The sequence below is a fragment of the Branchiostoma floridae genome, chromosome 12 (assembly GCF_000003815.2).
Source record: "Branchiostoma floridae strain S238N-H82 chromosome 12, Bfl_VNyyK, whole genome shotgun sequence".
In the NCBI taxonomy this organism is placed as follows: Eukaryota; Metazoa; Chordata; class Leptocardii; order Amphioxiformes; family Branchiostomatidae; genus Branchiostoma; species Branchiostoma floridae.
Genome location: NC_049990.1, coordinates 17,460,404 through 17,475,070, shown reverse-complemented (window position 1 = coordinate 17,475,070; position 14,667 = coordinate 17,460,404). Strand labels below are relative to the sequence as shown.

The 14,667-nt window shown below is 41.0% G+C and overlaps 1 protein-coding gene across 1 annotated transcript; it reads right to left on the bottom strand.

Moving 5' to 3' along the window:
* Positions 1 to 1,601: 1,601 nt before the first annotated feature.
* LOC118427082 (sushi, von Willebrand factor type A, EGF and pentraxin domain-containing protein 1-like) lies at positions 1,602 to 11,297 on the bottom strand. Its single transcript, XM_035836718.1, has 12 exons — positions 10,831 to 11,297; positions 7,199 to 7,369; positions 6,429 to 6,602; positions 5,860 to 6,039; positions 5,301 to 5,525; positions 4,663 to 4,905; positions 4,200 to 4,293; positions 3,946 to 4,058; positions 3,265 to 3,483; positions 2,511 to 2,773; positions 1,898 to 2,105; positions 1,602 to 1,648 (listed from the first exon to the last, which is right to left on the bottom strand). Exons 1-12 carry the CDS (start codon positions 11,114 to 11,116, stop codon positions 1,602 to 1,604), a joined length of 2,223 nt encoding a protein of 740 aa, XP_035692611.1. The 5' UTR covers positions 11,117 to 11,297.
* Positions 11,298 to 14,667: the final 3,370 nt, after the last annotated feature.

The following is a 14,667-nucleotide window of genomic DNA, read 5'->3' as shown; positions in this document are numbered from 1 at the left end:
ACAGGGCATTTTAGTCCTTCCGTATAATGTCACACCAGTCGAAACGGCCAACCACAATATCTTCCACGGCTGAAAGGCCAGGTAGTCCCGTACACCAGCAGTGACGTGCCCCCGTTACCCTCGTAGCGGCAAGATCTACTACAATACTACACTACTACAGGGCATTTTAGACCATACGTATAATGTCACACCAGTCGAAACGATCAACCACAATATCTTCTACGGCTGAAAGCCCAGGTCGTCCCGTACACGAGAAGTGGCATGCCCCTATACCCTCGTAGCGGCAAGACCTACTACAATACTACACTACTGCAGGGCATTTTAGTCCTTCCGTATAATGTCACACCAGTCGAAACGACCAACCACAATATCTTCTACGGCTGAAAGGCCAGGTCGTCCCGTACACCAGCAGTGGCGTGCCCCGTTACCCTCGTAGCGGCAAGACCTACTACAATACTACACTACTACAGGGCATTTTAGACCATACGTATAATGTAATACATCAATAGAAACTGTCAATCTCAATATCTTTTACGGCATGAAAGGCCTGGTCGCCCCGTACGTGAGCAGCGGTGTACCCCGCTAGCCTCACAGCGGCAAGATCTACTACAATACTACAATACTACAGGGCATTTAAGACCATCCGTACAATGTCACACCAGTCGTAACGATCAACCACAATATCTTCTACGGCGGAAAGCCCAGGTCATCCCGCACACGAGCAGTGGCATGCCCCGATACCCTTGTAGCGGCAAGACCTGCTACAATACTACAGGGCATTTTAGACCATATGTATAGTGTAATACACCAGTAGGAACGGCCATGCACAACATCTTATACACGATGATGCGCCTTTCACATGTACTGCGCGATCGGGCATGCACCTTGATGGGCCCCGCATCCCTGGCTGCGCTTGCCGACAATTTCGTGACGTTATCGACGCGCATTTCGTGATGATGCAGCGTACACATGGACGGCGCGATCGGGCACGGGCCCCGACAGGCCCCCGTATCCCTGGCTGCGCTTCCCAACAATTTCGTGACGTTATCGACACGTACATCGTGATGATGCAGCGTACACATGGATGGCGCGATGGGGCACGGGCCCCGACAGGCCCCCGTATCCCTGGCTGCGCTTCCCGACAATTTCGTGACGTTATCGACGCGTACATCGTGATGATGCAGCGTACACATGGATGGCGCGATCGGGCACGGGCCCCGACAGGCCCCCGTATCCCTGGCTGCGCTTGCCGACAATATCATGACGTTGTCGACGCGTATATCGTGATGATGCAGCGTACACATGGACGGCGCGATCGGGCACGGGCCCCGACAGCCCCCCGTATCCCTGGCTGCGCTTGCCGACAATATCATGACGTTGTCGACGCGTACATCGTGATGATGTAGCGTACACATGGACGGCGCGATCGGGCACGGGCCCCGACAGGCCCCCGTATCCCTGGCTGCGCTTGCCGACAATATCATGACGTTATCGACGCGTACATCGTGGTGATGTAGCGTACACATGGACGGCGCGATCGGGCATCGACCCCGACAGACCCCCGCAAGCCTGGCTGCGCTTGCCGGCGATTTCGTGATGTCTTACATGAAACATCTGCCAACCTCTGCATTCTGCAGCTGCCACGGCCCTTGGATAGTAGGTTGTCGTTCCGTTCAGACAAGGCAGACAGGATGTTTGAGCTTCTTTCTCCTGGTAGAACCCCGGTGGACAGTCTTGACATGATGTACCATTAGCAAAGGTTCCAGCTGGGCAGCTCACTGGGAATACAAACCACATACAGTAAAATCCCTTTGGCATTGGTATAGGCTAATCAAATGACTCTTATGCACATACTAGTTCACAAAAATGAAATAGCATAACAGTTTTCGCAACTTACAGCAGATCGAATCTTTGAGCACATGTCCTCGGCTGCACGTCAGTACTGTATCTGTGACCTTGCTGAAGGAACCAGGGATGGTGGGAATAGTGAGGTTGGCGACTGAAATGTTGAAACCTCCATTGGCCAAAGTGGTTTCAATGTCCAACACAAAAAGGTCCATCTGCGCTGTTACAGACAGGACTGAAGTTCCGTTGAGGGAAGAACTCTAGAAGAGAGGAATGTAATTTTTTTATTAACAGAACACAAAATTTGTTTTCCGTGATGACAAAGATCAATGTGCGTATGCTCATTTTCTAGTGTCCCAATAAACGTCTATAGAAATTTAAATATACAGTATCCAGTATTAGTCAAATTTAAATGTTGTTGTCAAACTATGCCACATGTCATCACTTTGCTAACCGTGGTACCCAAGCCATCATTCTGATTTATTAGTGGTTGTAAGAGGCAAATTGATTAGTAGAAATAATATCTTCGTCATACATGGATAGATATGATTTGCGATGTTGAGTTATCCATAAAATTCATTTCGGTGCATCTGCTGTATGTCAGAATGTTACACATAAGAAGAATATTGAGAAATTACGAATTGTTACTATATCATCAAACAAACCTCATTCCAGGTAATGATGGCATCAAAGTCTACGGTGATGATATTTTTAGCACTTCTTGTTTCACGTGTTGCAGGTGTACCACACGAGACTTGAACATTGTCTATGTTACATTCAGCCTCGTCCATGCAAAAACCTTGTGCTAAAAAGTTCAGCATTTGGGCCTGCTCAATGAAGTTCTGTCGGACCTCTTCTGTGTCGACAGCACAGTCACTTGTGTAGTACTGGACTTGAAGACCAACAACTGCTCCGGGTGCATATTCCCCTGCGCGCGATGAAAACATGTTCCTTAACTATGATTAAGTTCAAATTAAAAGTTTGTTATTCACAACCAAGCAGCAGCATAACAACCAACAACTAGATTTAGATATATGATTTTAGTAGATTATCATTTTCAGTAGATAGACGAATGCGCTTTGGCCTAATGTCATTGCTATTTTATCAAACTCATAGGTGGCATTGTTGTAAAGCAGTAGTTGAAAAGTAAGCAGACCGAAAGCAGGACATAGAACAAATACACAATAAAGCATTCAGGAAAGTTGAACATCAGACCAACAACCCAAAATGAAAGAAAAAAGTTGCGCTATTCAGTACTTTTGAATTACAAAGCTTGTTATTCTTGTGATTTAACAATCTACTTAAATCATCTATATATATAGGCATGTTTTATTACGAATGTGTTCTTGTGTCAAAATAGGTCACTATGTCATCTATAATGATAGCAACGTTAACCTCCTACATCTAGTCTGTACTTACTTGTGCAGTCCGGCCAGGGAAAGATGAACTCATGAAAGCTGGGGAAAAATGGAGACCATGTTCCTCCCTCAGCCTCCTGTCTGCAGTAGTAGAGTGATTCTGGCTCACGAGCAAAGTCAAAGTCACGGTTACAGGACACTGAGCAGAACTGTCCTCCTAACCACGTGTCACAGGCAATGGCACCGTTTTGTGGTGGGGCTTGGTAAGGGCAGGCATGTTCTAATAGTAAAGAAACGGAAATTAGACATCAAATTAAAAGTCACGGTTACAGGACACTGAGCAGAACTGTCCTCCTAACCACGTGTCACAGGCAATGGCACCGTTCTGTGTTGGGGCTTGGTAAGGGCAGGTGTGTTCTAATAGCCAAGAAAAGAAATAGCAACTCTGAATATCAAGCACTAAATATAAATTATGACTTGTACTCGCATACCCACATACCAACAAGGTAAGGTTTCGCAATATCTTTAAAACTTTTAGAGGGCAATATTCCTGATTATGATATGCACGATGTGCATATTCTATATCAGCGTGTCAAGTAGACGGTTATCTGCTTTGGTCAATTGTGTTGTGTTATGAACTCAAATCGACGATGTACTTTACCTTTTCACACATTGAAGTGGTTACTCATACCTAACATATTTGGAATATGTTCGTTGAAACTAATACGAGAACAGAACATACGTTTTACGATCACAGTAAAGTTGCAGAATCCTTTGTTTCCTGCACTGTCCCTTGCGATGTAATACACAAGCTGAGGAACTCCCCAGTAGAACAGGGACCCTGGATTATTTGATCTGTGAACATAAAGGTAAAAAGGTCACAACAGATTATATCTGGACCCAGGGTACAAGCATTATCTGAAATTGAAAAATTCCCATTTAAAAATTGATCTGCATGAGACCGTTTTGATGATAAAAATAATTGTTGCTTCTCACCTGAACACATCGCTTATGTTACCGCTATTGTCTGTCCACGTTGGCTCATCCCACTGGATGGAAAGTTCTCTTTCCGATGAGACTTCATTGATGTCTTCAGGACAACTTACACACACTGGAGCTGTTATGTCTGTAAATGTTTACCAAACTTAGTCTTCCGTTACTTTTAGCAAAAATAAAAGCTAAAGGTAAACCTTTATGGAGTAAGGATACGAAAATGTATGTCATTGAACGCAAAGAAGCATTTTAAATGAGATAATCGAAGCCGCCAGCTGTCCATAGGATTCCAGAGACCACCAATATCTAGCTCTTTAAACATTGGACTATCATTTTTAGAATCTCCGATAAGTCAGTAGAACTTCAGACACATTTGACAAAAAGCAGATGCTTCGTAAGCGCTTTTTAGTCCAAATTTTAGTATTTCACCTTTAAAGCATGTTTAAACGTGTAAACATCCACATACCTCGTATTTCGACCAGGAAATCGCACGAAGCCGCAAGCCCCTCTTCGTCAATGGCTGTGTAGTTTAGGGTGTGTATTCCTATTGTAAACCTCTGTGGCGGTGTAATGCTGCTCAAAACCTGCGGTGTAACTCCAGTGGTGTCCATGGCAACGGGTGCTGCCCAAGTCACTTCTGCACTGTCCAAGCCCGGGTCATTGTCTGCTGTAATGTCACTTGGGCAGACTATTCTGGGAGGTGTTATGTCTATAGTGGTAAAAAAATAGAAATACAATCATTCACTTTTTACGAGTTACGATACGCAGGCATTTTTATCACAAAGGAAATTCCTTGCACAGTTTGTCAAGCTTCCTAATTTAGCAAAGTAACTTCAATTTTGTAGTTGAATAAAAAAATTTGACTACAATGTACACTTTATATTCACTTTTTACACCGGCAGATGGTTACGGAAATCTTCACCTACTCCCAACTTGCACAAATCTGGTAAACTTTGCAATTGGCTTCTAGTAGTCCTTGCTCTGGCACAGTGCCATGGGGGAGGGGTAACCGTAGAAACCGGGACATGTATGAATTATGCTGTACAGACTGAACCTACACAACTTTTATCAGTGCTAATCCCACGGCTATAAGTTGCTTATTACCTTGACATTTGAAGTCATCAATAGATTCTGTCCAGCTGCCATTGGTGCTGCCTGGTAGTACCGAGGCACCACAGGTGGTCACTAGTACTGCCTGTTCACTTGAACTGGTGAATCCAGGTTCGCAGGAGAGTACACAGTTTTCCTTGAACCTCGATCTCTCTGTTGTGCAGGTGTCCGGTACAGTCACTACGTTCGGTGAGGGGTCGAGTTGATCGCACATGATGACTTGAAGAAAAAGCGGTAGACATGGTTACTCTGCCAGATCAGTATTTGTAGCATTTAAACGCACTTACATTCCGGTTCTTATAGCTGAATATCATTGTTTAGGGTATAAATGATTTTAAAAACAAGTCTAATGTGAGAAGATAATGGGCTTTTACAATCATTGGAGGAATTTCTAACGTCTAGAATATATTTTCCGTTGTATACAATGCAGGGGTTGTGACATGTTACTATGTACTTAAATTTACTATTCAAGTCCGGTGACACAAACCATTGTATATAGGATAGTTTAAAAGATAGAAATAGCATATGATAGAATAGGAATCATCACACCTACGTTGACACGTGGGGGTGCCATTACTCCATGTTTGGTCAGCTTGACACACACTGGTGGATGGCCCTTGCAACACGTAGCCAAGTTCAACGGCACAGCTAAACGTCATCGTATCGGTGTATAAGTGGCCTGCACCTGACACGTATCCGTTTAGTGGAGCGATTGGCGCCTGACATGCCTTTCCTGGAAAGCATGTATCAACTGAGTTTTTTTGCTATTTTTCTTTTTAAATTACAGGGACTAGGTCCACGATTATCAGTAATTCAATACACTAGATGTATAACATCGGCAACCTTCAAGAAAAAACATGCTTCCAGAAACATTGACATTTCGCACATTCAAACAGTTTGTTTTCAAATTTTGGCCTAATTTGCGCCAATGCGATATTTTTTTAGTGTTGGATAAAGATCTGTAGTATATGTTATCTATCAACGCATAATTTTTTACGTTAATAACATAAAAAAGTAAAGTACGTCAACGTACGGGATTATATCGCACCGACGGGTAAGCATTGATAACATAAATCTAACAATACCTAGTCGTTTTCGTACTCGTTTTTTTATATAACTTACTTGAACATGTTGCCGGGCTACCGCTCCATAATCGACTGGCCTCACAGGTTCTGCTGTGTGACCCACTCAGCTCATACCCGCTGTTACAGTAAAACGTCACAACGTCAGAGTAGAGGAAGGTCGTTCCCCGTATTCCACCATTTGCAGGTGCCGTCAGGGGTTCACAGCTTAGTCCTATTAGATGAATGGAAACATTCTTAAACTATATCAAGCTCAAAGTGACAACGCTAACTTGCACGGCGTATAACTGCCAGACTAACTGCTGTGCTAGGACTAAAAAAGTCGATGACCTTTCCTAACATTTAATTTGTAACATTATTGTAATGATAAAGTTTTCCAAATTACCGTGGAAACCGGTTTGCGCTTTAATTTAAGCTGGACCCCCCCCCCATCCTAGTCTACATAGGGTAAAACCAAGTCTTTGCCACATAGCATAAAAATATTTTGTGTACTGCGATGAAGCTTGTTTGAAATTGGTATGCAATTACAGCATTAACCTGTTCAAAGAGTCTAAGATCAAAGAAAAAGATAGAAGATAAAAGAATGGAAGAATACACCCTTCACTATCCCATATTTTGTGTCTTTAGTCAATTAATTCAGCTTCCAGACGACTTAGATTTATATGTTTAAGGCACATTTGTAGCCAAACCTTCTATTAACACCCCAGTTTTGGAGTTCCAAAAAGATGTCATCCATATACATCAACTTGGCCTTATGGCAGTTGAAATGGACTATCAAATATTCATAATCATGAGGAAAATATTACTAACGTGTACACGTAGCTTCGGAGCCGCTCCAGGTTCCATCGTCCCGACACGTGCGAGAAGGGCTTCCCTGGATGTCGTAGCCGGAATTGCACCTCACAGTCACCTGGTCTCCAAAGTAGAAATTCCCAGATAGGGTTCCATGGGATGGGGCGTGCAGGGTCCAGCAACTGATTCCTTAGAACAATATAGTCTCTTGTTACTTGTCAGTTATCAACAATCTTAGTTGTATGAACTTTGCACTTCCCAAAATGTAACATTTCAAGAGAACTGGAGCTCGAGTTTATATTGACTCATACTATTAAACTAGCCAACATGGATGTAAACATATGATTTTTCCCCGTTAATGCTAGTAGTTGCTGAGAAGTTGCGACGTAGCAAATGTACGAGTGACTTACACTTTCTGTGAACAAGGCACTCACACGAAGTTTTTTTAATCCATAAAAGAAAATGTCGAAAAGATATTTTGATTCCAGATTTTGGAGACCAAGTGTCAAAAGCAACCTTGCTAAAATAGCACAAACCAATCTGAGGAACGCGCCCTTAGTCTCCAAGCAGAGGTTGCGACGCGTAGCTATAGCTGTAGTAGTCGAAAAAGCGTTCGAGTAATCTCCGCGACGCAACCTCTGCTTGGAGATTGTGCGCCAGGGCTACGTTAAACATTGGTAGAAACCATATTTGTAGAGCAAACAAAAGTTGAGCAACATCATGTGACGTGGCAGTGTAACTGCTAAGTCAGTTGGGTCCTACGACGGTTCCTTATTCATTGCTTCTTTTTAACTTTAAAACTGCCTTGGATTATTATCAACGACGTTTCAGCTGTTAAGGAATTGAAGTTCCCCACGGATCCAATGTGGTTCATCAGAAGAGGTTAGTTTGGCAAGTTTTTAGACATGAAGGCTTCCATCACAAAATCACCTAGCCACATTCGTGCCGTCTTTCTTTCAATTGTCAACGTGTTCTTTACCTTCTGTACGTAGCTGTAAAAGACCACTCCATGAATGAGTGACATTGACATTGTTTATCCATACATTCTTGTTCCTGAGAATAAATAGGCAAGGAACAGTTGTCTCAGAATGTTGCTTTGCTAACTAAGTGTAGGTATTCCTTGACAACAACGTACTCAATGTATTTGTTAACAATATATTGTGCCCCAAAACCCATGTGATTACATAGTTGGAAATAAAGCAAGTTCATTGTCGTATTATATGACGGCCTAGCAGGCCGGGGGACTAGGTAAAAGGTACTTGGTACACTGTATGTAACTGTTTGTCAGAGGTTATCAGTGTGCCTATGGTAACAGGAGTTTGCGATGTTTGCTTTGCAGGGAAACCTATTAAATACAAGTTAATATTTCACACATGGCATTGTTGCAGGCAGCTTTTTATCGCATGATAAAAGTACTGGAAATCCAATAAGTACATATTCAAAAATTATAGTAACCTTAGGTAGATTTTTTTTCTTTCTGACTCCCTCTTAAAGATTCATTGATATTTTCTAGCTGTTGACATTAGAAGGCGTTAAGTGCGGTTTTTACAACGTGCGCTAAAATTAAGACTGCGTGTTACTTTTAGGGATGCTTTTTATTAATCTTGCTTCTTTAGATATGGGTCAAACAATACTTTTTATCACATTTCCCTAATCTTCATCTTCTATGGTCGAGGGTAAATTGTCATCGGAATCATGTATTGTATAGTGTTTAGCTAAATAGGCAATCTAGAATGTCGACAAAATTTGCAATAAATATTTTCAACTTTGATACTGTTCTAACACTTTTTCATATTCAAAGAGTTCCAACATTATTTTTATCAGCCGCCCGTGTATGATCGTTTTTCATCTTTGTTCAATATGCGTCATGTGAGAAGGGATGGCTGAAAATGGAAACACTATTGTCGTGATATAGTTGTAATAGTCATATAAAAAGATTAATTAAACAAAGAAGGCAATTATATAGTATCGTAAATAATTAAGTATTGTTAAAAATGTATTATTGATCATATTATCAAATTAAAAACTCCTTATTCTAAATAGCTTGTTATGCTCATCAACCACAATCTCAAACGCAATGGCGAAATTGGAACTGCAGCCTCAATTATGTGTTACAAAAATACAAACTGTGTACGTCATCTGAGAAGTACACTCAAAAGAAATTCACGCCGTTTTCAACTCAATGCACATGCAGAAAAAAGATCATTACTTACAATTTGTCATCTACTTGTTTCAGCAAATTTACAAAGCACCCGTTAAGTAGGTAAACGTTTCGCTTGTTTTATCTGCCCTTTTTTTCTAGATCATAGGAGGATAGAATTCACTTATATAATCAACTGTATCTTTTTACAACACTGTTAAGTTGTGTGGATATTGCCTTACGATATAGTTCCTTCCCTGTGACATTCTGTGCAAAGAAACGGTAGTACAAGGCACCTAACCTAACATCGATAGGCTGAGACAAGGGAGTAAATACTTAAGTTCTGTAATGTTTCGCGCGCTTTCTAACATTTTTTTTCGATTAGGAACCCTAAGGCGTGCAAACGTAATGTGTTCAGTGTCATAATTCGTCCCTATTTCATCCCATCTTTGCCTATATGCTATATAATGCCTTGTGGTCTATATTGCATGAAGCATCAAATTTGTTTACAAAAACATTAATCATTTATATATCTATTGTGTGAAAATTTGGATACATGTCTGTTAACAAGTTGGTATTTTGGCCTAAGTCCGCAAGGGGGCATGATGCCACAGAAGTCCAGCATCGTCCGCGTTCAATTTATGTAGAAACTTAAAATTGCCATTTTTTTCCGTTTTAAAAGGGCTTTCGATCAAATTACACGACTCCAAACTTACATGTTCTGTACTAGATTACTTAAAATTTATAGAATTTTGTGTTAGCCTAAAATTTCCAAATCGCTACTTAACTCCCAAGCTTTCCGGCATTGGTTGCCTCCTTCCTGTTCTCAAATTCACACAAGATGCCTGAAGGGAGCAATTCAATTTTATAGCCCTCTTGCCAAAACAAATCGTTTTAAAATGAGCCCGATTCCATATTTTGCAGCCCTTCTTACTAAACACTCAAGTTGACCACAAGTTGAAATTTAAGATGTCATTATCTGTATTGTCTGATGGTGTTAATTAACCTGTAAAATGTTAGTTTTATTACTTCACTTATTGTCTATTGTTGAGTTTTAATGTACTTGTGTGTTTGTTTTAATACTTAAATACACAATTCACCGCGTTACAGCGCTAGCGCTGCAATGTATTTGGAGATTAGAATCAATGAATAAGCTATCATAACAAGATTCGCATTCATTTAGTTTTACGCATCTGTGCGGCGGTCAACATAAAATAAAAAAATACAAACACTCCTTTTAGACCTTCACAAGGACAACTAGCTGATCTAATACATTTTATAGTCAATAAAATCTCCTACCCGAGGTTCGGCACCGGCTTTTTTAGACGTTTGTCATCAGTCTTTGTCGTTGTTATTTTTTTTTTTCATTTCTGCATGATTGTCCTTTTGCAACAAAAACACCATAGCATGCAAACTTAAGCTAATTCAAGCTTGTTTTCTTCAATAATCAATCCTGAAAAATCAACTGACCGTTAACGCCGGGAGTAGAGTACTATTTGGAAAGACTCACGTTTGTCACAGCATGTATCTGTGTACCCTGGTCGACAGACGCATGATGAAGTCAGAACTGTTGCCCCGTTGTAGCACCGCACGTTACAATCCCGTGTTTCCGGCCCCGGGGCCCCACAGCCACCGGCCGTGCGCCTTTGGGTACCCGGACCACAAGTAGTACTACAGGCGCTCCAGGCGTTCCAGTACCAGTCGCAGCGGCGACGACGACGGCGTCTCCATGCCGTTACGTCCGAACAGATTAATAAACATATTGCTACAAGCGTTACAATTCGAGCGCCGAACATCTCGCACACGACCGTTGGCTGGGGCTACAAGTTGCACTAATGGTAGTAAATTCGAGTATTTTTCCCTAACAATGTGGAGCAGCGGCCGGTCGCACGTCCGTGTGCCTCGAGTTCTACTGACGGACTGGGGGAATTAACAGCACGCGGGCCACCCATCGGGATAGTAGACAGGGAACTTTGTTGCCATGGTAACTGTCGCGACATGCTGGAAGCAGCTTGCCCATCGTTCTACTCCAAAAACCCTTTTTAGTCAATCATCTAGCTCTACGTCGCTGGCCTACTTTGCATACAGTTCGCACCATGGTTACCGTTACCGTCAGCGGGTGTTAATTGAGATGAACATTTTGTTGCGCTTGTAACCTGTGATGGGCTTCCGATTTCAAAGTTTTTGCATTTATAGCCGTCGTTTTACTTTCTGCTTAAATATTTACTGTAGTTTTAAGGTTATGTGTTGGGTTTCAAAGTTGTATTTTCTAATCTTCACTCTACGCAGCACAAAACGTCAATGGTTCATAACATACGGTGGTAACATTACTTTTGAACGCATTTGGTGTTTAAAATCATCATTTTTTATTACTCACAAAAGACCAAAATCGAAATTGCACCAGTTGTTTATATTCAAGTGTCGAAAACTAAAAGAAGTATGGCAATGAAAACACATTGTCATGGCGACGGAGTTACGGTTTTTATGTATTAATTTTTCCTTTGTTTTTAGTATTCACTTTTATGATTTGGCCTGACTGTATTGATAGATATTGTTTAACAGGATAAATGTTTGTAGGGAATCATGTCTAGAGAAAAAAAGCGGTCTCTTGAGTGTGACGAGTGACCTCCGAATGTAGGTACTCCGTAAATTCGACTGGCTGCGTTAAACTTTAGCAGAAACCATATTTGTCCAGCAAACAAGTGTTGAGTTGGAGCAATCATATGATGTGGCAATATGCACTTATCGCAGTGAAATTGCTTTTCTAACAGTTAGTCTTCGTAACGATTAAATATTCACAACAATTCAGATGTTAAAAGAATATCACTGGATCCTATGAGATACGTTAGAGGTTAGTTTTGCTCGTTCTTTTGACCTATAAGGTCACATCCCCAAGAGAAGTGATGCGAACGCGTGCAGTTTAACGTGTACGTTTTCACGTGTGAAATAGATTAGTTCCTAAATATGCCACAAAGAATATTCACCAATTGAAGGTTGTTTTGACGTTAAACATTTAGAGCATTTCTGGATCTATATATTTCATGTTAAGTCTTGCCTCTTTGATTATGCAAAAAGGTTGTAATTAAGGAGAAAAAAACAGTACAGTATACAGTCCAGGTCATATTTCATTCATGATGGTCTTCTTTACCAAAATTATTCCTATATGAATTAGTTGGTTTATTTCTTGTGTCGATATCATTTCCTCCGGTTAATTTATGTTTAAACATCGTTATAAATAATGCACATAAATCGCGTTTTTACATAATTAGCACTGAACTGAATTACGCATGTTACAAATACGTAAATTCCAACATGTTTCATTTTAGTATTTATCATGCATATAAAACTCTTATTAGTGTTTTCACCTTCGCCAAGATGGTTGTTTTGATATGTATGTATGCATCTGTGTTTGAAGAAGACCAGCATAACATAACACCTTCAGGATCTTTTGGTGGAGCCATCAAACAGTGAAGATTGAAAGCTCTACGGGCCTTGTTCAAATTGACATCATTTTTAGCATCTAACTCCAACCCTTTCGATGTCCCTAGCTATTGATCTGTTTAACAACCTGTTTAAACCTACCATCCTTCATTGCAGTGAGCTTACTGCAATAAACGCACAATGTAGAGATCTAATTTGCAAAGAGATTACGATTGGACAAATTACCAAATGACAAAATTATTAAAAAAAGCATACGACACTTAAGTCAAAGAAGAACATGACTGGGCTACTCACGTTTAGGATATATTATGTAGATATGGGTTCCAAAATGTTTGGCTTAACCCTGCCTTAAATGCCCCGCCATAAAGTTCATCCATAACTCGAGAAGGCCTGAATGGGCTGTATTGATAGTTGTATGCGGGTAGCTAGGTTTTGATGACACCTCGAAATATTTGAAGGGAATAACTCAACAATGGGTTGACGGATTGGGTATGTAGATACTTTAATTAAGTATTACTTCATATAGTTGAATATTCTATTAATTAATTATCAAATTTAGAATCTACTTGCATGATTAATTATTAACATTCCATGAAGGAAATTTTCTAACATGTGACATTTGTAATAGCGGAAGAGAGGAACATACTTATAAAATAAACATCATTAATGAGAAAATCTTGAAAGCCCGCGTTTGCGGCACAAAGCCAGTCGCTATTGGTCTTTGGGTACCGGGACTACAAATACAGGTGTTCCAACGACAACGTCTGTGTGACCAACAGCAGTGCAAGGCGTCCATATAGTCATTATCATTAGCACAATATTACACAACTTTTTTTGAGCTGCAGAAAGTAAAAATTGTACTTTCATGAATCTGAACTCCAAAATCAGTCCGTATGGTGAAACCTACCGATTGCTTTCCTTTGTGTATGGTGGACTCTCCTTTGTGTATGGTGGACTCAAGAAAACACAATGGAAACAAGAATCATGCAATACTGATGTTTACAGGGCGTGAGGACATACAGGCACCGTGTAACAGTGTGAAAACATTGGGTTTGCCATTTAATAGAATAATGATTTTGATAGAAAAAGGTAAACTAAAGAAAAAAGAGATCTTAGAGCGATGGTTAATGCCTGTCAGGACTGTGCTAATGGCATTTCTAAGACATATGATACAATTTTTCAGTGCGTGACAAACGTAGCTATCGCTACACGAAATCCATTTCTCATGCTATTCTGTGCATTTGGGATGCTTGTATTATTAGAAACATACTTTGGCCAAGGAAACCTATGACGGGGAAGTAAACACTTCAGTTCTGTACTGCATATGGTTTTATCCAACTATCGAAACAAATTAAAATTCATCCTGTTTTCCAACATATCAACAGATTACTGACACCTTAAGCAGTGCATTGTTTATAAAGACTCACGTTTATCACAGCATGTATCTATGTACCCAGGCAGGCAGACGCATGATGTAGTCAGTACTGTTGCCCCGTTGTAGCACCGTACGTTACAAGCCTGTGTTTGCGGCCCCGGGGCCCCACAGCCACTTGCTGTGCGACTTTGAGTTCCGGGACCACAAGTAGCACTACAGGCGCTCCAGGCGTTCCAGTGCCAGTTGCAGCGACGTCGACGACGACGTGTCCAAAGCGATAACGATTCGTTCGGGGAGATCAGTAGAAATAACACTACAAGCGCAACAGATCGAGCGATCAGCATCTTGCATACAACCTTTGGTTAGGACTGCGGGTTGCTCTAGTGAGTCGCGACACCTCTTACAGTCAACTGATAAACATTATTTTACTGACCAATGACATGCCTAGCCTGACATGCTGTACTATTGAAACGGGTTTCCAGGTAACGTTTACCTACTGAAGAGTTTTTCAGAGAAAGATTAAGATTTCAT

Coding starts and splice junctions, on each gene's coding strand:
- LOC118427082 (XM_035836718.1), bottom strand. CDS start 11,116: ATGTTCGGCGCTCGAATTGTAACGCTTGTAGCAATATGTTTATTAATC. Junction 6,603..7,198: donor CTCCGAAGCTACGTGTACAC/GTTAGTAATATT, acceptor TTCATCTAATAG/GACTAAGCTGTGAACCCCTG. Junction 3,484..3,945: donor CTTTACTGTGATCGTAAAAC/GTATGTTCTGTT, acceptor CTTTACTATTAG/AACATGCCTGCCCTTACCAA.